General features: G+C 46.3%; 1 protein-coding gene across 2 annotated transcripts in view; it reads right to left on the bottom strand.

Annotated features, from left to right (window-relative positions):
* Positions 1-25,361, bottom strand: part of Gria1 (glutamate ionotropic receptor AMPA type subunit 1) — a 324,981-nt gene extending 299,620 nt beyond the window's left edge. For both annotated transcript variants that reach the window (XM_036195347.1, XM_036195348.1), the window contains exons 1-2: positions 24,963-25,361; positions 21,925-22,062 (exon numbers count right to left, since the gene is read on the bottom strand). In XM_036195347.1, coding sequence (XP_036051240.1) covers positions 21,925-22,062; positions 24,963-25,044 — 220 coding nt within the window. In that variant the 5' untranslated portion in view covers positions 25,045-25,361. The remainder of the gene's footprint in view (positions 1-21,924; positions 22,063-24,962) is intronic.
* Positions 25,362-26,595: the final 1,234 nt, after the last annotated feature.

Below are 26,595 nucleotides of genomic sequence, written 5' to 3'. Positions count from 1 at the left end.
TCAAATAGACAAGCAATCTTGAGAAAATCAAGGGGGAGGGTTGCTGGGAAGACGGCTCATTTGGTAAAGTGCTTGCTATATGAGCACAAGGATCTGAGTTCGATACTCGGGCAAGTAAGAAGGCATAAAGGTGTGTGACTGCAACCCTAGCCCTGGGGAGGCAAGGCAGGACCTTTGGAGCTCACTAGCCAGTCAGACAGTTGGTTCAGTGAGAGAACTTGTCTCAAAAATTAGGTGAAGAGGGACAGAAGGAGACACCCAGATTAACATATGGACAACACACACAGACACACACACAGACACACACACACACACACACATCTCTGAACTCACAGATACACAAAAACACAAACATGTACACATTCATGCTCTTTTCCCAAATACACAGGAATACTGGAATCATCTTTCTCTCTGGTTTTAAAATATTCTAAAGCCGCAGAAAACATGGAAACATTGGCCTAAGAACAGATTTGCTGACCAATAGAACAGCTATGAGAGCCCAGAAATAAACCTAGGCATTGGCCCACTGATTTTCCACAGAGCTGTCAAAAATTCACTCTGTGTGTGTGTGTGTGTGTGTGTGTGTGTGTGTGTGTGTGTGTGGTGGGATGGTGGGGTGGGGTGGGGTGGGGTGGGGCTGGAGAGATGGCTCAGCAGTTAAGAGAAGTGGCTGCTCTTGCAGAGGACCTGGGTTAGAGTCCCAGAATCCACATAGTGGCTTACCACCAACTGTAACTACTCTAGTCCCAGAGGATCTGATGCCCTCTTCTGATGTCTACAAGCACCTGGCATGAACATGGTATACAGACAAAGATGCAGGGCACTCACGTCCACTCATGAAAAGTGAAAATAAAATAATAAAAGCAGACAGACAGATAGACACACACCTTCATACACACATGCTCACACACACACATACACAGATACACCTTCACACACACACACACACATCTCTCTCTCACACACACATTCATACACACACACACACACACACACACACATACACACACACCCCTTCATACTCTCTCTTATACACACTCACACATACAGACACACACACACACACACACACACACACACACACACACACACACACATACTCACACATCATAAGGAAAGGTCATGGTGCTGGAAATTTTGAGTATAGGACTGACTGTAAGACTGAGCCCTGATCTCATCCTTCATAAGAGAATCTAGTTAAAATGGGTTGAAGACTGAAATGTAAGAAGTAAAATGACAGCCCCTAGAAGTGTCAAGGGAAATCTGGGTGGGGCATGGGAGCCTCAGTGGCGATGTCCTGCACAGGACCCCAAAAGCACAAGTAAGGAAAGGTTTATGTTTAAAAAACAAACAAACTGAAAAGCCCACAGTGTGACGAGTGATGAGCAGTCACCATGGAGAATCACAGTACAGCCCAGAGTGGGCGTGGGACTGGCCGTGTGCTCAGCGTGAAGGCCTTCCAAGTTCACTGGATTTTCATTTGCGTCATCTAGCATGAGTAGGAATTTTCCGGACTGGAGGTGAGCTACAACAGGCAGCTCGGGGGGAAATGCAGCCAGAGCTGAAGCAAAACCCAGCCAGTGTTTACTTGGCATGAAAGGCCTTCCTGCTCAGTGTCTCACAAGCCATTTTTCACCCCATGCCGGTAGAGGTAGAATTCGTGCAGGTTACTAATCACGATTCTGTATGGTCTTTGGTCAGCAGGGATGCACAGCTAACACAGGCTGTGAAAGTAGTTGCGGTCATGGAGAGACATGGAAACAGACAAGACCAGCAAGGCACCAGGGACAGCAGACTAATGGGACAGACAGAGGCTGGGGCTTCGCTGTTCTGCCTCTGCATTTTCTCTGGGCCACACCATGGCCCAGTGACTCAGGACAAGTGAAGAGACTGAGACATAGGGTGTCACCAAAGCCAGCCCTCATCCTCGAAGACGCCAGAGCCTGGCATACCTCCTCTTCTGTTCTGCCTCCCTTAGGTTTTCCCAGGGATCTGCGTTGGCGGGGGAATTCAGGATATTTGTGGATAACAGATGTGCATATTTTCTTGGTTTAGTGAGATGAAGGGAAGCAGGAGAAGGTTGGGCACTGGGCCAGAACTGTCAGAATCTTGGGTCTAGTATGCAGGACTCTCCAGTTTGCCCAGTGCAGCCCTCCACTGTTAATGGGTGGCTTCTGCTTGCTGTCTACACCTATGCATTTCCATCTAGATGCCTGAGTGGCCAGTTTGTACTCATCAGCTTAGGTTGCCATAACAAAGTTCTTTAGAACAGGCAGCTTAAGCAATAGAAATTCCTTGGTGTCTGAGGGTCTGCTCAGGATGTGGGCACAGCAGTGGGGGTGTGGTCAAGGCTCTCTTCCTGGCTTCAAGATGGCATACCTCTTTCCTTTCTCCTCCCTTCCCTTCCCTGATCTTCCTTCTGTCCTTATTTCTCCTATCTCTGTGTCTTTACTTCCCCCCTCTGCCCCCCTCTGTGTGTGTGTGTGTGTGTATGAACATTTGTGCCAACCAGAGGCTGATGATGTTGGGCATCCTTGATATTCTCCATCTATTTTATTTTTGAGACAGGATCTCTCACTGGAACTGGAGCTCACAGAGTGGCTGGATGGATTCACTGGCCACCAAGCTTTAGGGATCTACCTGTCTCCCTCTCCAGTGCTTGGGTTATAGGGGTCAGCTTTTGTGGATTTTTTTTTGTGAGGGGTGTTGGAGATCAAGATTCAGGTGCTTTTTCTTGCACTAAAAGCACTTTATAGATCAAACCATCTCCCCAATCTCTACACACAGTCTTTACTTGGAGCATGTAGCCAAAGAATGAATGCAAGCGAGTTCTCTGGTGTCTATAATAATGGCACCAACTCCATTATAGGGAACCCACCATCAGAACCTCATCTAAACCAAATTATCCCCCAAAGCTCAATGTCTAAATATCATCATGTTGAGGGTAGACTTCAACATAAAATCCCTGGGGTGGGAAGTGAGAAACTGAATGCTATCCACAGCACTATCCCAAGGAGTTGGTGCTTCTGCCCAGAATGAGGCTGGCTGAGTAGTTCTAGAGAGAGCAAGCATGGACCCATGGTTGCTGTCTTAGATGCGTGTCAAAGGCCTTGCAGCAGGCAGCTGGGCAGAGGACCAAGATTCTAGGGGCCACATAGTGGCAGGTATCAAGATTGACAATATGTAAGAAGCCAGCAAGCAAGCAAGAAAGGATTAGAACTCCCCCATTCACTGATCAAGAGCTACATCAAGGATAGAGCATGCTAAAAAAGCAAAACAAAACAAACAAACAACAACAACAACAAAAACCTACAGTGGACAAATGCATGTGACCAGCCCTGAGTAAGTGACCTAAGAGATCACAATGTCTTGGCCTCCAGCTTTCTGCCTGTCTGAAGTCCTTCAAGTGTTATTTTGGGTAATAGTCTCTATTTGTCCCATGGTCTTTGTTTCCCTGATCCAAGTCTTTGTGGACATAAGAACCTGGAAATCTTTGTGGATGTCATTCAGATTCTGATCCACACCTGCAACCACCCTGATGAGGAGAGAGATGGATAGATGCTCAGAGCCAGGAAAACTGAACCCTTGCTACTCACCTGTGCTTGTTTGGGGCTCTTGAGCCATAAGATGACTGCTTAGGAATTTGGGGATGAAGACCAATCTGCACTCATGGGTACTTCCATCAATTCCCCTTTAGAAGAGCTTGCATGTCCTTGGCTGTCTGAAGTTCTTTACAACATATGAGAGAACTGACTCAGTTCTTTCAGATAAAGGCCTGGTGCAGGGTGAGCTTTGCCTCTCCAGGGTCAAAGTGGCAAAGCTCTGGACTCAGGCTTCTCACCTTCTCACTGTATCTCAATGTCTTTCAGCTTCTCTTGGCTCTTTGATTTCTTAAACCAACTTTGTGTGTTTAGTTTAAGATACTTGCTTTCTACCCACTTCACTCGGAGGCTATTTGGGGGTTCCCTGGGTGCATATTGGAAGGCAGCTTCCCCAGAACTGGTTTCTTTAGAGACAGGATAGAAAAGCATGGCAGCTGGTCTAGGCTGATCCAGCTGGGCAAGGGTCTGTCCAGCATCTGAGTCTGGAGGGTCCCTGTGTGGGTGGTGGCACTGTTTGGAGAACTAGCACTCATTGTTGGTGAAGAGCATGGAAAGAACCAGACAACCTTGCTCCTGGTTACCAAGTGGCTGCAGGCAAAATACTCTGCACTTTTAATAATTCACTTGACCATGGGTAAGGAGGAGCTGATCCAGGCAATGAGTCTCTGGAGACGTAGAGAAGTCAGTGAAAACAAAGACTCTATCGAGTTTGGAAATTCTGTGTTCTCTCTTGTTATTTTACTACACATAATGTTTTTTACTAATTATTTGAGAGGTTCATATACACACATTTGGCCTGGTTTAATAGGATCTACCTCTGCTCCTGCTCCTAGCTCTTCCCAGGTTCACCCCACACCCCCATCTCCTCTCCCTTTTAGAAATTATCAAGACCCAGGAAGATACTGACTGGGCCTCAGCAGCCTGAGCAACAGCATCTCCTCTCCTTATTTACTCCATCATAGTCAAACAGATGACCAGACTACCAACCTTCATCACCCACACTCCCAAGCAACCTGGTTTCATTTTCAGAACTCCAGACTTCTAATGGGAACCCCTCAGCAGCCAGTGGGTTCCCAGTGTCCTCACTGCTATGACTGCTCTGGAATCTGTGGTGTAGATATGAGGATATGAAGGCACAACTGGACAGCAGGTGACTTTACACTGGCCAAAGATGATTCTAGTCAGTCTTGTTGGGAGAAGAGAATGTGGTGTATGGTCTGATAGAACTGGATGATTCTGTCTTCTAAGCATGATCTCCTAATCTTTTGTAGCTCCAAGCCAAGCTACTCCTCCCAAATCCATCTTCTAGATGGTTTGATTTGTACAAAGATTCATATAGATCTCCAGATTTACCAAGCTCTTAAAAAATTATTTTGTTTTTTTTATTTATGTTTATCTACAGCTCTGGTGTTTGTGTATTCCACATGTATGCAGGTAGGTGCCTGTAGAGGTCAGCAGAAGGCATGAGATCTGGAGCTGGAGGTTCCTGTAAGTTGCCCAAATGGTGCTGGGAACTGAAGGCAGGTTCTCCAAGAGTAGCAGCACTCCTAACCCCGGAGCCATCACTCCAGCCCCTCCATCACTCTCCTAACTGAAAAATCATCTGCTCCCACATCCTCATTTCCATCCATACTTTCAGACAGCCCCTTTGTGTAACGTCACCCCTGGACTCATGCAATCCTGAGGATCAAGATGCCATTAAGCTAGAAACATGATGTTGTCTTACTAAAAGGCCAAAACAAAACAAAAATTACTTTTCAAAAACAATCTCAAACCACATATAGTTTTTAAAAGTTGTGTTCAGATTAGTCTTTATACTAGAATCCACTTTCTTGGATCAGCACCTCCCTTGTAAGGAACTAGTTAAAACTGCCCCATACATCACCCCGGCAGCATGAGCCATGCAAATAACTGATGGAGGCTTCCTTGTTGTGCTTGGGTAAATGCAGGGCCAAATTTAAATTGTATTATTATTTTAAGGAAGCAGACTCCAAGCAAGACCCAAAGAACCGCAGAGCACCACCTGGCAGATGGTAAAAGGAATCAGGGAGTGGGGTGGCTCTATTTTGGGGTTTTCTTGCCCTGTCATTTTTGCATCAGAGAGGCTTTGGGGCTAGATATTTCCTAACTAAATTTCAGAACCCTGTCCAAGGCGTTCTTACTCTCTATGCCCTCCACTTCACCAAGAACATTGGCTTTTTCTGATGAAGACTCTGGAGGGCATCTCCAAAGGAGCTTGTCATCGCAAACAATTAAATTGAACAAACAATAATAGCTCCCGTTTACTTGGTACTTACTCTTCTCCAGGTCTTATGCTAAGCACTTTCTAAGTTTATCTCCTTCAGTCCACACAGCTCTAAGAGGAATGTGTCATCACTGTTGCTTTACAAAATGAGAAACCAGGGCTTTGAGAGGTTAAGATGCTTAGAAAATCACCTGGGATCCAAAATTAGGAAAGCCAAAATCCTCATTCTTAACCATTATCCTACCCTGGGGTTATCTATGGCTGGTTGTTCTAGGCACTTGGGCTATACGGTCCTGTTATTGTTGTCTGCTCTGCAAGGGCTCAGGGTCTCCACAGTCGGTTCTGGCCTTTTATGGGGGGTACAGAAAGTAGGAAGTCAAAAGGGACCATAAGAGCCCTTTAAAAGGGGGCTGAGGGAATAAAAGGAAAATAAATAATTACTGAAGGAATGAGAAATGACCTCACAGGTCAGTGGTGGTGTCTGAGAGGATGGCAGGTACTAGCCGAAGCACAATGCCACCATCATCCTTCCTGTTTAGTACTGCAGTTGCTTCTGAACTGGTCTCTCTGTCCTCCTCTGTGGCATTCTGAGTCATTGCTAGAGAATTGTGCACCCATCCTCTTTGTCATGTGGCTCTGTCATTCTGCCCCATGGGTTCAAGCATGTGACTTTCCTTGAATCAATGCAATATTTCAGGTCATGACGCTGAGTAGAAAAATGGCCTTAACCCCTGTGATTCTCCACCAGACACTTGGCTTCCTGTACTTTTACTCCTGAGAGAGATACATAGAGTAGACTTTATCTTTCTGGGAGTCCATATTGTCCAACTGAAGACAGGTGAATCACAGTCAATTTGAAGGCAGTAATTGATGTTAAGTTTTTGTTATAAGTAACTGAGACATTGGTAGTAATTGTCATGCAGCAAACACTGACTGTCACACATCATTTCTACACCACTTTATCAGTTTCCCACAGAGAATCTTGGTGACTTTTAAAAAAGTGAAATCATATATTTATGCTACCATTAATAACTGAATTGTATTTAAAGCTAATCTGAAATTCTTATAACTGCAAAACACTGCCTTCCCCTTCGCTCAGCATGCTTTACAGCAGCCTTATTTTGCTTTCTGTTTTTTGGATATGCAAGCTTGCTCTTGTTTTAAAGCTTATAGGCTTGCTATTTTTTTTCCTTTCTGGAATATTTTGGACATTAGGTCTATATTGTCTACTGTGATAGCCACTATCCATTTGTCGCTAAACGAACACAGGATTGTAAAGTAAGTGTCCCTGATAGGGGTGTGAAGACCATCATACACCACAGATTACAAGAAACAAGGATGAATGGCTGGGCTTTGCCACTGAGAAATTTACATGTAACCCAAAAGGAATCTGTTCCCTAGAATTTGGGTTCAAGGTAGAAACAGCACCCAAGGGCACTGAGAGTCAATCTGGAGGAAGGAAGTTAGGAAGGACAACTTGTGTCAGGCAGGTTTCTGAACTTAAGACCTGCCTAGGTTCTACAGACACAGAAACCCGCATGCATTTGTAAGTTTCCATCCCTGTACCCTCCACTCCCATGCTGGGTCTTCTTGTCTGGAGTGAAGAGTCAGCAGAGAGCAGGGAGCTGAGCCTGGAGGTCATGTTCTTTGCTCTCCAGGAGGCTGTGGCACAGGAGAAATGAGGGATGCCAGACTGTGTCCTGTTTGCTCAGACTCCTTTCCAGTCAACCATTTCAATTAACAATGGGAACTTGACAGAGAGAGAATGTGAAGTTCTTCAACCTAACATTTTCTTCACACGAAATTCAAACCCAGTAATCATTTTGCAATCACATGCTTGGAAAGGGGTATCTAGGAGAATGTAGTTCTTCTCCTGTGAAAGAATGAAACAAGCAGGCATACATGTATACAGCACGTGCGTGCACACACACACACACTCACACACACACGCACACACACACACACACACACACACACACACACATGCACACATATACGTACCTCCTGCTATCCTGATAAGCAACAACTCTACAATCTTCTATTGTCAAGACAGAAAGTGTAGTCAACTGCATGCACTCTCTATGAGGAGTGAGGAGTGCTTAGGAATCCTAGCCTCTACTTCAATGCCCAGGGCTTCTGTACCCCTGGGTGTCCTGATTTTGCAGAGGACCCAGAGTTAGGTTCCTAGCACCTACACTGGGCTGCTCAGAATGGCCTGGAACTCCAGCTCTAGGGGATCTGATACAGTCTTCTGATCTCAAGGCATGTGGCATACATACGCACACACATACATATAAATAAAAGGAAAATTGAAATGATTTTTAAAAAATTGAAGTGTGTTTATTGTCTATCTCCCTTACTAGAATACCTGGTTTATAGAGACCAGGACTAGAACTATCATCCTCCAGTATTTCTCTTGTGACTAGTTTAGTGTTGAATACATGGTGGTTGCTTCTCTCAATGGGTTATCATTGGAAAGCAAGACAGCACCTATTACATGATGTGCAACAATATGTACCTCCTAAAGCCCCGGGAGGTCTGCGGGTCGCTCTGCTTGTGACTTGAGTGCATGAGTTTGTCTGGCCACCACTGACACATGTGCTTCTCTTTCTCCCAGGACTGGCAGGGCTATCCGGGCATGCTCTTCCACAGGTCTTGCTTGAAACAGGTCGACAAATAGACAATTTTCCAGAGGGAGTCACACGAGCAGGCACAATATGAGTCAATCACTGAGTTGGAGGAGAGAGATAAAGAATTGTCTAACAATAATAATGTCACCTACCACTAAGCTTGCAAAAAACTAATGACTTCATGAACATCCTGCGCTAGATTAGCTGGCCTTTGTAGCTGCATCTCCTCCTTCCAGCCATGACAATCCCTTGCTGGAGAATGATAGAACACTGTCACTTCATGACCTCCTGTAAAAGAGAACCATGGCCCCCTTCCCTTGGATAAGCACCCGCTTAGGATCTCAGTCTGTTTAGCCTGGGTTAAAGCCTCCTTCTTGTGATCCTGGATCTCCCTAGCTTCTCTCTGTCAGGCCCAGGAAAGCTTCATTTCTGCCAAAAACTAGAGGAGATAGAACCAATTAGAAGATGGGACCATCTGGTGATGTGGGCTTAGCAAATCTGTAGCCAAGATCCCAACTGGGATTGTGAAAGTGTTTGTGCACAGTAGATTGAGTGAGCTGAGCAGGGACTGCCTTGTCACTGGGAGGGAGAGTTTATGGGTACCTGGAGATTGATAGGGTCCTTAGACTTAACACACTTCAGAAAGCAGCCTCAAGGGACACCCATTCAAGTAGACAGCACTGTTCCAATTGTTCTATGGGCACAGGGTTGCTCCTGGCTGGGCAGGCACTATCAAAAACCTCACATGGTTCTAGCTAATGAATCAGCCTCAATCTCAAACCTGCTGCCCGCCTTGACCTCTGATCTTGTCTTACTCCTCTTTTGAAGACTCTTCCAGTTCAGCACATGGACATGGTCTACAATGGTTGGGCTCCCTCCTCTCTGAATTTTTCCTGCTTAAGAGGCATGCAGTAGGAGGACACTTGTCCCATTTTGCTCCTGAGCACCTGACCTCCATTCTGTGGGTGATAACAGTTTCTTCTGGGGGCAACCATTCTTCCCAGTGTCCATGTCCATTGAGCAGGCTGACTAGATGAGCACAGGTATGTTCAAGGTGGTATTGCTATGGACAAGGCTGCTTCAAGCCAGCGATCATTTACTGACTCCCACCCTCTAAGTTTTAAGGACAATCATTTGACTACAGCTGGGGCAATCACAAGATTTTAACATCCTGGCTGCTTCACACATTCAGAAATGAGCATGTGCCCAGGTTTTCATTTAATGACACCAGAATGAAGATTTTATATTGCTGATGGGAAAGGGAGGTTCCTCTTCCACTGAAATTTGAGCCAGTGAGGGGTGCTAGTGTTGTTGGGCTGATATGTGTCTGATTACAATGCTAAGCCTAATGATCAAGAGGCCCTGCCTCCATCTTAATGCCAATTCAAGTCCTTGAATCCAGAGACGAACTGAAACAAAAACTACTCAGAGAAGTGGGTTTTTTACCGCTTGTCACCATGGAGCCTTGACTGTCCGCTGCACAAACAGGGTTGGCCTTTATCCCTACAAACAAGGATTTTCTTATGTCCACCCTTATGGACTGGACCATGTGAGATGAGTTAGCAATGCAAACATATTGGTGCCTGGGATAAACTTAGCCTTGTGATTTCAATTTTTCCCATCCTGAAAAGAGATCCATTCATAGATAATGACCACCCTCACAGGAAGACATTAAAGATTAATTAGTCACATTGTATTCACGGTATGTTTATATTAATGGATAAGAAGCCTGGGTAATTATATCACCCTGCCTTTCCCCAGCACTTCTGATTTTCCAAAGCCCTTTCAGATGAGTAATGGCATTGGCTTGCTCTAATGACCCTGAGACTCTGCTTTTAGCACCCCATACTGAACATCTGGAAAATAACCAGACACAGAAGTTCATTCTGCAAATGCTTGTCGGCACCAGCATCCGGCAAGTGATCAGAATCCTGCTATACTAATTATTACATTTAAGCTCTCTGCAAATAGTTCTATTGATCTTATTGCTCATAAAATCAGATTAAAAGTTTCTGAAATAAGGCTGGTGAGATGGCTTAGGAGTTAAAGGAGCCTGCTGCCAAGTCTAACTACTTGAGTTTGCTCCCCAGGGTCCACAAAGTGAAAGGAGAAAACCAACTCCTGCAAGTTGTCCTTTGACCCCCATACATGCATGCCTACACTTACACAAGGAGCATAAACAAATGCAATTTTAAAATATTAAACAAAACCAAGCAAAAATCCCCTCCATTTAAGGATTTTTTTTCCAAAAAGCTTTTAAGACAATTATCACATGTTGTTCTTAAGAAGACAAAAAGGCTATAAATTTGACACCCAATAAAAGGACGCTGTGTATGTAAGGCATATTATGGATGTATAGGATCCTTTGGGAAGCCGTTAAGAATGTGTAACAAAAATAGTCTGACTGCTACAATAAGTACAAAACCATGTTATAAAGCAGCAAACACACCTACTAAGTCTTAGTTGATATGTTCACAAAAAAGTTGGGAAATTTATCTTTTGTATTATAATTTACACAAAATTTAATTTTGTTTAGTATCTCTGTTCCCATGAAGTTTTGTAAAATGCAATACTTGAAGTACATAAAATAAAAGATAATCTCAGAGAATCCCTTTCATCCTAACAATTCTACTTGATGAGGATCCTAAAAGGTGCCCAGCCATTGGGTGACAATTTCATTAACCTCAGCCTGTCTGATTCAGACTGTACTGTTTTTTCCAGCAGCTCCCGCATCCTGGACCTCCAGTGGCCTTGGGCTTTCCTATGCTTTGAGGATGACTGGCCAGCACATACCAAGGAGCACAGAGAGGGCTACAGGTTTTGGAAAGAAATGTCAAGTAACCTGAGCACCTGGTATCCCATAATCAAGCTAGCAGGAAGTACAGCAAGCTGCTTCGATGTACAGGGCCATGTGACTAGATGACATACACAGAGGCTGGCAAGGAGGGCTGCCACCATGCCTTGGAAGGTAGCTGCAGGCAGACCAGAGGATGAGGAGAACCCACCAGCATACAGATGTCTAGGAAACAAACTGGAAGTACTCAGACCATTACACCCCAACTGAGAGCCACTTCCACATCTCAGAAGAAGGGAAGTCTCCCCCATGGCTCTGGGTGGAAAGGAGATGTGAATCTCTTTGTCATGTAGTCCTCCCTCCCCATGATAATGGTGGGTGTGTGGTCCACGTTATCTTCACAATCTTTTGAATGAAACTGAGGTTCCCAAAAGGAGCATCAACATGTACGAAGCAGATGCAGCTTACACATCTGCAGTGAAGAAGCTGGACTTTAGTGATGCTTTACTTAAAAAGACAGCACCTTCAGTGGGCTAGAGTACTTGCTGCACAATCATGACCTGAGTTTAGAATCTAGCACCCACTTGGCAAGGCTATGCATGAGCCTGTTACTCCAGTGCTGTGCGAGACACACACAGGAGGATAGCTGGGGCTTGCTGACCATCAGCTTAGTTTAAGATTCAGTGAAAGACCTAATCTCAAAGGAACAAGGCAGAGACTGACAGAGAAGGATTTCTCATGTCCTCTTCTCTTCTCTGCTGATGGGCATCTATGTGTGTGCACCTGAGCACACATACATGCTCAGACAATCACACATACATATGCAAACGTATATACATGCACACACATATATAATACACATGCAAAACAGAGGTGCCTGATGCCTTCCCCAGAGCCCTCAAAATTATCCAGAGTTGCAGGAATGACTCACATCTGGCTTTCGCTCTGTTGCTTTTTCAGCCACACATTATAACCACAGGGGGATTTAAAATACAGCCTCCAAGAACTCTCAGAATTCAAGAGAATCAGGGTGTCCCCCAGTCCCACAGCCACAGGCAGCCTTGCCTTCCACACTGCCATTGCTGGTGCAACACTCATTCATTCACCCGGTTAGCACCACTGCACACTCCTCTGTGGGGATGCTAATGAGACTCTGAATAAGCCAAGGTCTTGGACCTCCAGCCATTTCTCCCAGTGAGCAGAGGAGACAGAGACTGTGACTAAAAGGTGTGGGACGGATAGCTGAGTGGGAAGTGCTTGGTACTGAGATGCAGAGAAGACTGGATCAGGAAAGCAAAGATGTCTCAGAGGAGGAGACAGAGCTGGGGCTGACGGGACAGCATTTCTTCTCTCCCTCCTTCCCTTCCCCCTTATTATTTCCTTCCTTCCTTCCTTCTCTCACTTACTCTTTCCTTCCTTTCCTGTCTCTCTTTTTCTCCCTTCCTCCCTTCCCCTTTCCCACAGGATTTTTCTATATATACCAGATTGCTTTCGAACTCACTATGTGGCAGATATGACCTCAGACTCATGGCTATCCTCCTGTCTCAGTCCACCAACTACTGTGATAATGGACATATGCTACATTACCTGAAAGAAATACAGGCCTGTGAGCAAGGAGTACAGAAGGGACACTGTATAAGCATAAGAGAAGGAAGTGGGAATTTGAGAACGCCATCCCCCCATGTGGACAGACCGGACTCCATATACTATCTGGCTTCCATGCTAGGAGAGCTGCATGATTCCCTGCTGTGCACAGGGTCTCCAGAATTCCATGCCCTGCCTAGATCAGCCAGCAGCTTTCACCGAGATTCAACTATGGGCCCCCCAAACCACATATTACACCACCCATCCCTATGCTATCGGTCTTCCCTTCCTCCCAGTGTCTCTTGCCCTGTTTCCTGCCTGTCTTCACCCTATATTGGATATAGGGGTAATGGAGCAGAGGGCATTGTACTCCAGCCCAAAGTCTTCAGGCTGCTGTGTGGCAAAACAACACCTCCCACCTACTCACTACCCTTTACTTTAAGGAGGAGGAGACCAGGACCAGTATCTGACTCCTTTTGAGAAAATCAAAGTCTGAAGAAGCACTTCTTTGCTTAAAATTTGCAGGTGTTGGCTTCGAAGGTTGAACACAGTCTGGCTCTAGCCACACACATACCTGTGTCTCTCCAGCCAGCCCTGCCTAGAACACAACCATCTCTGCCAGTACACCACCACAAGCTTCTGACCCCCTACCTACGTCCCTGCCTAGAGCTGGCTCCTATGTGTGACATGCTTTCCTGGAGACCTGGCCCTTGAGCCCACTCACGAAGTCAATTGCTTTATTTCACTCATCTGCAGTTGTTCCTAGCTGGGACACACCAGGAGCACAGGCTGTCTTCTGATTGTTTTTAACAGTAAGCTCTTCTTAAATATGCCTGGACTCTCGAATGAACATGTTGGCATGTCCATACAACGTGTGGCTATTTCACACTGCAGGGGGGGGGTTGCTGTTGCCCTCTTGGTCTTGGTTGGTTTAAGGACCATCTCCAACCTGAAGGTCAGAGCGGTGCTTCTATCTCTGAAATCCTAGGGGTCCAGTAGATGCTCAGATGACGAAGTGCTTGTCTTACAAGCATGGGAATCTGAGCTCAGTCCTCAGTTTTCTGCAAAGCCAGGAGTGATGGTGCACATTTTCAAACCTGCAGAGACAGAGCTAGATGGATCTCTGGGCTCTCTAGCTAGCCAGCCTAGCCTAGCAGAATCCATGAGCCCTGGATCTCACCAAAAGGCTTATCTCAGAAACAAACAGACAAAAAAACTCAAGGTGGATGGCTCCTGAGGAAACACCACCAGAGGCTGAACTTTTACCTCCATGTGCATGTACAACATATACACGAATGGATCTCTGCACAGATGTATGCACTTGCATGCAGAAACACACAAGGCAGAAGGATGCTTGGACACCTCCAAGACTATCTGACTAAGTCTGTTGTTTGAGTCCAGATCTTCACATGTGAACCTGGAGAATCCAGTCCCCTTTTACTGTATCACACATGGTGCATCTGTGGCATGTCTTCAGCCCACCTGCATTTCAGGTTCCTGCTTGAATCCTCTTGTTCGACAGAACCTACAAGGCTCCAGCTGGAATTTTACCTACAACAAGAGGGAAGTTCAGGAGAAGTTCCCTCTAATGAACATGCATGAGAAAGAGAAAAGGGGGTGAGGAGATGAGAAGAAAAGAGAAGGTAGGGAAAGGAGGGAGAGGATGGAGGGGAGGGAGGGGAGAGAGGGGAAGGGGGCAAGAGAGGAGAGAGTAAGAGCAAGAGCAAGAGAGAGAGAGAGAGAGAGAGAGAGAGAGAGATCTTTTTTATCATCTCTTCGTTCAAGCTTATTTACTCTTCAAGACCCAGAGCCCCTTAAGGGAGAATCAATGTTTGGTATGCTTCCTTTCACTCAGCTCCTATTGCAATGCCCCGTAATGGCAAATGGATTTCATCTCTGGAGTCAACTCTGACCAATTTGCAGTAGCCGCTTAGAATGCTGAAGTGAGAGGGAGTTTGAGGTCACATTGGAAAGAGTGTGATAGCAGCAGCTGCCTGCGTGGTGTGGAAGGGGCATGATGGGACATCCACTGCCAGGAAGGCAGTGATGGACGCTTTGAGTGACTGAATTCATCTATGAACGTTACCAGTTTCCTAAACAGCTTAGGGGACCACTTTGCCCTATGGCCCTGAGAAGACAACAGCCATCTCCCTCATCCCAATAGAAGTATTTACCCAGAGGAAGAAGAGGTAGTTATCAATAAGGCCCCATTCAGAAAGAGAACCGAGAGTCAACTGCACACCAGCGTTAACACCCGTGTGTCCTATCGTGAGAACATGGATGAAGATAGAGGAGCTCGAGTGGGTTGTCATATCAACCAGAGAACTGTAGACATCTGCCCTCAGCTGGGGGCATGGTGTGGGTGTGCTGGGTGAGCAGTGTCGCCATTTCCTCTGAATTGAGACAATCCCTTCTCAGTGGAGATGAGGCACTCGTAAGACAGGGAATAAAGGAGCCTCTGAAGGTCCAGGACACTGCAGGTACTAGTGAAAGTATGTACGCCCCTTCCCAAGGCTATCAAAGCTGCGAGCAGTTGTTGGGGACAAGAGAGTCTGTCAGGCTGCTTGGAGAGCTGAGATGGAGCTCCCAGGAGGCAGCTTTCATGCTACAGTGGGCCTTTTGGTGCCTTTGAGCATCACCTCACTCATAGTAACCCCGTTATGGACTCAGTAGTTCACTAAGCTAGACTCAGGTGGCATCATTGTACTGTCCTTTCATTGGGGCCCTGTCTGGGGCCTATCTATGTTCCTTCATGCTGCTCCAGGAAAAGTCATAGGACAGAGTACATAGTACAGAAGCTCTGCTCTCCGGCTCAGAAAATGGGCACATAGAGTGTGGTTAAGGGGATATTGACGCTGTGACTTGGTCCTCTCCAAGTGTCTCACTTCCTCTCTGCCACTAGCATCTTTTCCACCTCACAGTGCCCACTCTCCACTTCCACTGTAGCACGCATTCCCTGGGCTCTTTCCCCTTTGCAAAAAAAAAAAAAAAAAGAGAGAGAGAGAGAGAAAAAGGTCATTGGCTCCGAACCCCACCTCCCTACAAATTGCCTGCAAAGACTAAGTTAGGCTCTTTTTGCATAGTGTGCCAACAATCTCCATTATTTTCAGTATCAGCATCTACAAAGTGGGATTGTTACTGCTAAGACAACATCTGGGATGACTCAGTGACAGGGTAGGGCTTTGGAAGAGCCTCTGATCACCCCATCACCAGCTATACTCTCTTCATTTCTACATTAAGGCTGATTGTTTTTTTTTTTTGAACAATGAGCAGGTGTTATATATCTTTTGCGCCTTTTACTATTCCTTACAGGGTGAATAAGCGGCATTAGAATAAAATAACATAATACTGGACACTAAAGGGAATACATCAGTATGAGTGTTGGCTTGTGCACAGACCTGGTCAAGCAAAATCCTCAGATTATCACAGCCATACAAATGATGGGGCATAGAGAGAGCTTGCCTAAACCTGGAAGCTTATGTTTTATATTAAAAAGCAAAACAAAAAAACCCAGAGTAATTCTCAGGTCTAGACAGTAGACAGTGGGTAGGAATGTGTATCTAGCATTGCTTAGCACCTTATTATTTTTTTTTAAAGAGATAGAAAAGCTGGTTTCTGTCTACCTTCTGAAATGCATTCTGAAGCAACATGAGTCTGTGGACTGTGAGTCTGAAGCCTTAATGTGATGTATGAAGCTTATACAGCAACTAAGGGGCCTCTGCCTGTAGCCAAAGCCCTGTGAGAAGACCCTTGGGAATGTCAAGTGGTCCTACAATAGGAACCCCACTGTGGCAGAGACGTTCCCCTCCACCTGACCATGACTTAGGCTATTGCCATGTTCATGCTGTGTGAGTGAGCCCTGGACTTACCTCATTGATGTTAGGGATGTTTGCATGTGAACTTGGAACCTCAGTGTGTGGAGACGTGCCTTCTCGGGAGAGCAATTCACCTTCTAGCTGTGGATAGGCACTCCACACAGGCAGAACTGCTTGAGAGGTCCATGAGGCTTGCAGGGACAATGTTTTCAGAGCCAGTGGGTTAAGAAAGAGAACTGGACTAGTCGGGAAGGGGCCCATTCGGCTGGTTACTACATATTCCTTTTCTATTAATCTAGGCCACATAGTCCTGGGGTTTAAGGCTGCTTCATCTTTTAATAACAATGTTTACATTTTATCAGCTATATTACATATAATTGTGTTCTCACCATGACACTTCCACACACCCATGTAGTAATATCTTGACCACAGTCACCCTTTGCTCTCTCTCTATCTTCTCCACTCACATTAATCCTCTTCCACTTCCCAAGCAGGCCCCCTTCTACTTCCTTGTCTTTATTTTTGATGCTCCAAAGAGTCTCATAAGGGTTGCTATCAGGAACATGGGATCCTGAGCACCTGGCCAGTGGCTACACCACTGAAAGAAATGTTTTGTCTTCTCGACTCACCGTTAGCTGCCCAGAATCCTCAGGGAGCACAAGGTCCTTCCTCCACGACAGGAGGTTGAGGGATCCAATCTTGTACAGATCTTTCTCTGTCTTTTACATTTTCAAAAAGACAGGACATCCTAATTTTAATATGAAATGTCATCCTGCCTGCATGGCAGTCTCTGTTCTGTTCTAGAAGGGGCTTGTGTATGGTCAATTGTGACCCTTTTCACAGCATGTGATCGACGCTGAGTTGAGAAGCCCACCTGGAGAACTATCAGAGGTCGGAGAGGGGACATTCAGTAATGTGGCCCCTCTACACCCGCTATTCTCTCAGCCCAGAAAGTGCCTCCCTTCCTGTCTTCCCTCCTTCCCCTCCCCACTCTCTGCAAGGCCAACCCTGTGCCTCCTTGTGCTTCTAACACTCCTTAGAAATCTCTGCTAAGGCACGTACAACATTACATTTTAATTTTCTCTTTCAGGACAGTATGCCTCGATGGGGATAAAGTCCTTCAGGGCAGAGAATGTGTCTTAGCTTTGTCTGCATTTCTGGTACTTAACGATATGCCTGGGTTTGGTAAAGGGCTCAGAAATGCTTACTGAAGAAATGGAAGACTTTTTAGATAAAAGGGTTGCTTAAGCTGTGGTACCCATACTAAGTAGCACAGCCTTTTGGGTCCACTCTTGAATATTCTGATTCTGGAAGAAGAGAAGCCACTGCTGAGCCTTGCTTTAAGCCAGCCCTCTGGGTGAATGCTATGTGTACAGAAGTCCAGGAACCTCTTTGGCTAAACTACAGGCTGCACAGAGCTGGGTCGCTGCTTTTTGTTTTTGTTTTTTGTTTGCTTACAAAACAAAACGCGCACGTGTGTGTGAATGTGTGAGATTCGAAAGAATGGATGGAATAATGAAGGAAAAGGTAAGATGAGCCTATAACAGTGCTCCTCAGAGTGCTGACAGGGGCTCCACTTAGCATGTCACATGGTCACTTAGTCTCTCTTACCACATAAAGGCATGAAGACAGGTAGCTAGCCAGCCTGTAAACACTGCTTTATAGATAGCTGCCCCTACCCTACCCTGTCTCTGTAGACTTGGAAGGAGATATTTGGCTTTGATGACATAATCACCCCCTTCACCCAATAATGGCAGGAGAGGAATGTCCTTACAAAGACACCAGACTCTCACTTTGGCCAGCAGTAGTCAGGATGCTTCTGTCCATCTCTCCTTCATCCCTTGCCCTGTGTTCATCGCTCTCTCTCTACGACTGCCTGTTGCTGAAACTTCTAGCAGGGACAGCTCAAACATTTCCTCTCCCTTCCTTTCTCCACCCTCTGGTGGAGGGATAATGAATAGCAAAATGCATCGAAAACAAAATTGAATGATCAAATTGAATGATAAACACTTGCTCCTTTTCTGAAGTCAGTGCACACACCAAGTTACATCTGAATAACAAACTTTGCTTAGTTTTCTATGTCTGGTGAATTAACTCATTCTGCCAAGAACCATTATCTCTCTTTGATAGTTTTTACTCAGTTCAAACGGGGAGAGATGTACAGATTTCCACACTGCTGGGCCACACAAACATAGTCACAAAGGGGTCCATAGCCTCCTGTGGAAGTAGCAGCAGGAGGTAAAATGCCACTGCTTACCCAATTCTTCCCCATTCTCTCTGATCTTGGAACTAAAGAGCAGAAACTGAAGGTCTAAGTATAAATGGCTTTATTCCTCTTTGGATAGCCTTCCTGTGTCCCCTTTGGGGTATAATCTAGTTAAGAACCAATGTTTTATCCTATCTGTGTTTCCAATGTCCACCTTGGTTCGAAGCTTGAAGAAATATTGAAAGAACAGCCAGTCTCACAAAGCAGAAATGAATAAGAACCTGTGTGCTAGCATACAGCAGGTATCAAGTTCAGAACCTCAGATCCATTGCTTATAATGGGCAACCTTGCCTGTGTTATGGTTCTACCTCCCCCAGTAGGCAGCCAGCAGCTCTCTGCACGTGAAGATAACAGACAAGAAACATCACTTCTTGCCTTTGAATGTTTCCTCCTCATTGTATCCTTATTATCTTGTCTTGGCACTCAGTATCTTGACTTTCCAACCCTGTGAGTTGAGAGTACATGTGCCAGCTATTTATTTTTATTGATTCTCTTGTCCTTGTTGGGCAGGGAGCTCCTTTGAAAGTTTGATCAATGCAATGTAATTGGGGGCCTCTTCTCTAAAGATATCCCCCAACACACACACTGTGTGCTGGTACCAATGGAGGCCAGAGGAAGGTGTCAGATCCCCTATATCTGGAGTTACAGGTGGTTGTTGAGACACTCAATGTAGGTTCTGGGAACTGAATTTGGGTCTTCTACTAGAGCAGTTTATGCTCTCAACTGCTGAGCTTCCCCTCCAGACCCAAAAGGCATCTCCATACTTGCTTAAGCATACAAGAGGTTTGGGTGGTATAGACACACTGATTTCCCACTCAAACCTTCCCCTCACGGACCTTCTCTATGCCACAGGAAAAGGAATTGAGAAGTTATCCAACAGCTAAACACCTGCTCTGCATTGTTCTCAATTTCTTTCTGGGATGTTTTTGCAGACCTACACCCCAAAGATTCAGTGCTAGTTCTTTTCTTCCACATAATGACTATGATTGTTGATTTTCACAACAAGCTGACTGGTTGGTTTTACAAGACTACCAAGGGCATTTGTGAGGCACACCTATGGGAATGTCTGGGGGCATTAACTGAGCAGGGGGCGGGGGGAAGACCCACCCTGAATGCAAGAAGCACTATCCATGACCTGGGGTAGTAAGCTGAGTAAAAATGGAGAAAGAGAAATCCACTAGAACCCTGACATCCTCTTTCTCTGTTTCCTGATCTACTCAAATGTGGGCAAATAGCCTTAGGCTCCTGCCACCCGGTCGTCACTGTCACAAGGGACCATGTCCTCAAACTATGGGCCCAAATAAACCCTTCCCACCTCAAGCTACTTCTTGTCAAGTATTTGGTCAATCAACTAATATAGCAAATAATAGATCTTCCAGACAAGATCTTCCACCTGGGTTTTTCCAGAATGCAGAGTAGTTACATTATTATCCATTGGGCCACTCCTGTGCAAGGTCACAGCTGCAGCTTGGAACTGGAGCTTCTCTCTTTAGGTGATGTATCAGGCCACTGCCTCATCATAGTAGCCTCTCTTACTTCAACCACTGTCACTAAGGCATCTTAAGGATAGACAGATCCATCTGTTTATCAGTCAGCAGGAATGTGGACTGGAGGGCAGAAGATGGTTACAAGACCACTATTGACTTCCACACTGCCTTTGTGAAAGTTCCATAGCTGTCCCACCTCTGGCTCCTGTCACAAAGTGGGTGACAACAGTTCTCTGCAAAGCTCCGTCAAAGATTAAAACAGACAGTCCCCCAAAGCAGTGAATTCCATAAGGTCTGTAGCCAATAATCAAGGAACGACAACAAATACCACTATGCATGTCCATGACGCATTTTCCAAAACCCTCTGGGAAATTGTAATTCCTGGGATTCGTATCAACACTATCCTGGGTATGATCTTAGAGGCAGAGGAAATTCTGGATTCTTATTTGGAGACTTCAAAGTTTCACCAGCAGCCATCACTCAGAGGCCCCCATAAGGGAGTGTGGGAGAGATGAAAGACACATCCATGCCTTCAACCATCAGTAGCTCAGCAGAGGTCATGAAGCCAATGGTGGTTCACAAAACCTACAGTGCCAGCTCAGTCCAGTCTGGGGCCTGTAATTGTTCTCCCTCATTCTAGAAGCTTACACTTTCTTGCCACACATTTCCACTAGAGCTTAGTCCTCAGAGGGACAATGTCTCTACTGATTAATTTTTAAGCTTTCATCCAACACAGAGTGACAGCCATACAAGCCTACTCCCCCTTCCCCCAGGTTTACTTGTTAGGTTCCCATGTCAGCGGAATTTGCTCAACACATTTTATAATACTGTCACCCCAGATGTCTTTGCTGTAGCTCCCCCTTGTCATTCTGCAGATGACCTGTGGTCTGTTTTACGCTCCAAGGTCATCACTAAAACTATGTAGACTTCTCAGATCCTTCTCTTTTTAACCTACAACCTGTCTTAAGCAGACAGTCACTTCACACCTCTTTGGAAATCACCTAGCCCCCACATTTCAGTAATTATTATCCACTTTGCCCAAATAGGACACGCTTCACATTGACCTGTGCTTACAAAACATAGGCACACCTTTGTTCTCCTAAGTGGTGGGCAGGGAATGGCTGAGGCATTTTTAAACCCCATTATCTTCAAGTCAGAGCTGTTCCTTCTCCATCTCTCAGCAGTTGCCTATTTGTGAAACTCCTTAATCAACAGGCCCCAGTGGAGTAAGCCGGATGTAGTCAACCCAAGACATCACCAGGCTGACAGTTAAAGCTCACTGATGGTGAAAAAGCACACCCATTCCACGAAGCACAGCAGGGTCAAAATACAGACTGTGGGGATCCCTTAAAAGGCTCTGGAATTTTCCCTTGAAGGGCCTTCTCTCACAAAGACAAATGAGGACTAGGAGTCATTTTTGCAACAACAACACCTACCCACGGGCCCTCCTATCACGGGTCTAGCGCAGAAAGACATGTCAGGAATAGCAGCCATTACTTACATCGGTAAGTCATCTCGAAGCTGTCACTGATGTTCACAATATCGATCTGGGGAAGCAGCTTGGGGGGCTCTGTGAGTTGTGACAACGCGAACCTAAAAGCTGCATGTTCCTGCGATTGTTGGTTTGGAAATAATCCCCCTGGAAGGGAAGAAAAGGCAATGTAGTAAGTCTGGGCTAGAGATAAGTCTCAATTGCACAGTAGCCCATCCCAGAGAGCCCAGGCCTCTCCCATGCAAACCCAGAGCTATGGTCATAGCTCTCTGTCTGGTAAGGAATCTAAACAGACGCAACTGGGTGCCAAATCTTAAATTCTATTGATAAGCCTCTAGGACAGGGTCCTAATACCCATCACTCTACCCCAACATTTGGCTGTGTGCCCCTTGGCTCAGCAATGGCAGAGAACACAGGAGACCTATAGAATTCACTTCCTCCTTTCTCTTTTCTGCCAGACGCCCTCAAGCCTCTGTTTACACACACACACACACACACACACCCCTTTCCTGTATTTATCTCATCTTACTTGGATCCCATTTCTTATTCACAGAGGTTTCAGTTATAAGGAAACATTGTAAAGTGACAGAAATCCAGGCCTGGGACCTCTTGGGCTTTTCTGCCACTGTAACTGTTTGCTTTGAGACTTGGCCAGATCTGCACACAATGTAACTAGCCCGTTGCCTTTGAAGTTCATTATTTATTTTCTCTGAGAACTCTGGTTTTTGTCTTTCATTGCTTATGTTCCCAGATACCTAGGAATGTCTAGTTACATAAGGGGTTACAATTGTGCTTTGCAGATGTGGGGGTCTTAAGAGTGCCCAGATGTTGCCAACATCTTCTTCCAGTAAACAGATCAAGGAAGGTACCTGCCAGGGTTTTTGTTCCAAGACACAAGGGCACAGAGCTTTCCTTTGTAATACTGTGGATGTGCAAATGAATTGAAATACATTCCTGTAAATTGACATCAGCTGTTTCTAGGGGCTGGACGACAGCAAATGTGTACACAGAAGTTCATCTCTGATTGGCCAGGAATTCACGGTTCCAGTAATATACTGATAACTTCCTGTGCAGTGGATACATGATTGGCTTTAAGAACAAACTACAGACCTTGAGGCTTGTGTTAGAGATCATGAAAGTAGAATCGATGAAGACCTCGTGGAGGTAATAATTTCAGCATTTGTTCTACTGGTTGATGTGTTTTCCTTGTGTTTGAAAAGAGCAACACTTACTGAGACTGAACATGAAATATCTGCAGGGATGTGTGGGCAAATGTGGGTGTGCTCATATAAACACCCCAAGCCCTTACACCACAACGATGATGCATGCACATACCCATAGAAGCCAGTCCACAGTTCCCCTGATGAGAGATTACAATTGGCCAAGTAGAGATAGTAGGTAAGAACAAACATGAGAAATGCCTTAGGCTGGCACAGGTGACTTCCACACACATTTACACCCCCATTTTAAAAGGCACAACAAACTAGCAAAAAAACTAAAAAAAAAAAAATATTACTCTTGCTGGGGATGCTCCATTCTCTCCTCCCAGGTGACCACACCCCACACTCCTCTGGTGTTGGTTTTCCACTCTTTACAGTAAATGGCAGTGAGCAGGTGGGAGGTGGGAGGGAACAGTTACAGGCTGGGCCACAAGGGAAGTGTCTCCTAGAGGCAGAAAGTTTGCCTTTAATGCAGGAGCTCATGCACACACGTACACATACTTCAGAATACAGCTTAACAGGTGTCAGGAAACAAAGCAAGTTACTCCATAGCCACCCCAACAGTACCAGGAGTCAGGAAGCTGGAGAGGTCCAAAGAGGCTATTAGCAACACATGTGTGCCCACTAGATCCCCCCTCTGCACCATCACCTCCCCCACAAACACAAATACTCTCACAAAAAGCAGTAGCTGCTGAGATGGAACTGTTCTTAGTAAGCCAGCCCCTGGTATGGGGAGGATGCAGAAAGCCAGCCAGCCAACATGTCTCAAATCACAGCAGCCTGGTTGATGCTGGGTCACAAATTCGCTGAGCTGCCGGTCACCCTGACCCCAAGCCCTGTTACTGGGGCTGTTGCTTCATGTGTCTGGATTTTCCCCATGGTTACGAGAACGGCAATTCCTGGCAGCTCCTACATAAATACAAGTACAGCCACCAAATGAAGAGAAATGGGGGACAGAAAGGCAAGCAGTGTGTTGAAACCCACCTGCAGGTTGACAGGATGGAGCCCAGGCATGGGACTGCTGCTGGAGGTTGGGGGGTGGTGAAGAAGAAGAAGCCTGTGCATGTGTATGTGCTAGGAGCCCTGGTGTCAGTGTCTGCGGACAGGGCACTAAAAAGGAAGGGGTAAGGAGGGGAGAAAAGGCCGGCTAGGAAGTTCCAGGACCAGGGAATGGGGGATAGAGCCCAGCATGGCAGATGGCAAAAGGAAGAATCCATAGAGCTCTGGCCACAGAGTGGGGCCTGGGACGTTTCTCAGCAGAGACATCAACCTAGTACCCACCACTCCTTCTCTGTGAGGGGGTCTCTTTTCCCTCCTCCAGCCAAGACATCACTGCCTTCCCCATCACTCGGGCTATATATGCACATTTAATATATAATCACAACACACATACGCCCACCATACATATTTATATAAATCAATGAGAGCAGGCACCATCCACCTAGCAAGAGTTAACTCCTTAAACACTCTAAACCCTGTTTGAAGCACAGTCTGACTATATTTTTCCCTCTCTGGAACGGAGGCTCCTCCATTTCAGGCGCTCATGCTCGGAGTGCGCGGTGTATGTGCACCTGTGTGTGTGTGCACACACACACGCGAGAGCGAGCGAACACTTCCCCTGTGCCCCTCGCTGCATCGCTGCATTGGATGAGGATGGAGCCCCTTTCCCCCACAGGCAACCCGAGTCCCCTCCTATCATGGTTTTCGATGGCCAAGCACAACAGCTCCCGACTGAGAATGGGTTGAGAAATCTCCCCTCAAAAAAAAAAAAAAAAATCCCTGGCCAGATCCCCCAAAGTCCCTCCCCAGCTGCCCCCCCTCACTCACCTATCTGGATATTGTTGGGGAAATTGGCACCCACAACCGCACCTAGAAAACCGGTGCAGAAAAAGGCAAAGATGTACGGCATATTCCTTTTTACATTGGCGGAAAAGAAGCCCTGGTCCAACCATAGATTTGGTCTTCCCTCGCCTTCCTTTGATTCTTCTTGCTGCTCTGCCGGCTCTTTTCCTCCTGCAGTTCCTTGCTTGCTTCTTTCCTTCCTCCCTTCCTTCTGTGAGGTTTCTCTTGTTTCTCTTGGAAGGGGATCCAAGCAGTTAAACTGCAGCGTTAACACCGACTGACAGCCAGATTAACTGAGCCGGGAGCAGCCCGTCCTCATGCTTGGAGCGCTAGCTTGCTCCCCCTCTCCCTCTGCTCTCCTCCTCTTCTCCAGCAGCCAGCCAGCCAGCCTCTCTCACCCTCCCATTCTCTCTCTCTCTCTCTCTCTCTCTCTCTCTCTCTCTCTCTCTCTCTCTCTCTCTCCCCCAGCTCTCTATGCTGATACCCAGGAGCCAGCTCAGAGTTCCTGTACTGACCTCCCCTACCCCATCACCCCTGCCTCCCTATCCTCACCTCACTTTCCTTTCTGTGGGTTCAGAGGATGGAGGGGGATGGAGGGTCAGGGGTGCTTTCCCCTAATGGGGCAACTCATTGTCCCCTTCACCTCCCCCACCTTCTTCTGCTCTCTCGGCCCCTCCCCCAATCCCCCAGCCAGGGGATAAGATGCTACAGGGAATGCGGGTTCAGTTGCAAGTCAGTAGGTGGCAGGGGGTCCCCACAATAGCCCTGGATTCACCAGCTGCTTGATCTAGGTCACTTTTTCTAGTAGTGCACGGGCTGTGCTGGATATATCTTCTACACTCCACTGGCCCAATTATTCCTACAACTAATTCCCAAGGGGGAGACCCTAGAAATCCCTCTTCAGAAATTTAAAGGGAAGGACTGGGAGAAAGGCAAACAACAGCAGCTTTAGTGTGACTGGCTGGTGCTTGGACCAGGATGCTAGCATACCCTTCCACCTTGAGGAATGGCATGGGTGGCCTCTTTGAAACCCTACGTGTTTGAAGTTGGTTCCCCCCACACTTTTTTCTTACAGGGCCCAGGAATCATTAATGGCAGAGTTGTGTGGGTGGGTGAACAAGGAAGAACCAGGGTATGCAACACAGGGCAATTACATGAGTCATTTTGCGTTGATTCCAGTCAGAGGACATGGGCTGCTTTCACTTACATCTGCACGTTGTTTGTCCAGTGGAAGCTGGGCTTCCGTGGAACCTGGACTGTAGCTGGCTCTGAGACACCCCAGAGAGAATAGTGTGCACACTGACCACAATGACGACGGCAGTGTGAGCTGTGGGACAGCTGTCAATAACAGCTGCGGCTGTCTGTAGTCTGTGAAACAACATCACAGAGTCACCCATCTGTCCTCACACTCGGAAGTGACCATGGGTCCTGGGATTCAGTCATGATGACAGTGAGGGGGGCCTTGAAACTTTAAATATTTTTATACGTTTTTAAATGTGTGTGTGTGTGTGTGTGTGTGTGTGTGTGTGTGTGTGTGTGTACGTACACATGCATGCCACAACACATGAGTGAGGTCAGAGGACAACTTTGGGATTTGGTTCTTCTCTTCTCTCATGTT

The sequence above is a fragment of the Onychomys torridus genome, chromosome 8 (genome assembly GCF_903995425.1).
Source record: "Onychomys torridus chromosome 8, mOncTor1.1, whole genome shotgun sequence".
NCBI classification, from domain to species: domain Eukaryota; kingdom Metazoa; phylum Chordata; class Mammalia; order Rodentia; family Cricetidae; genus Onychomys; species Onychomys torridus.
Note: the sequence above shows the minus strand (reverse complement) of the source record. Positions and strands in the feature narration are given on the sequence as shown.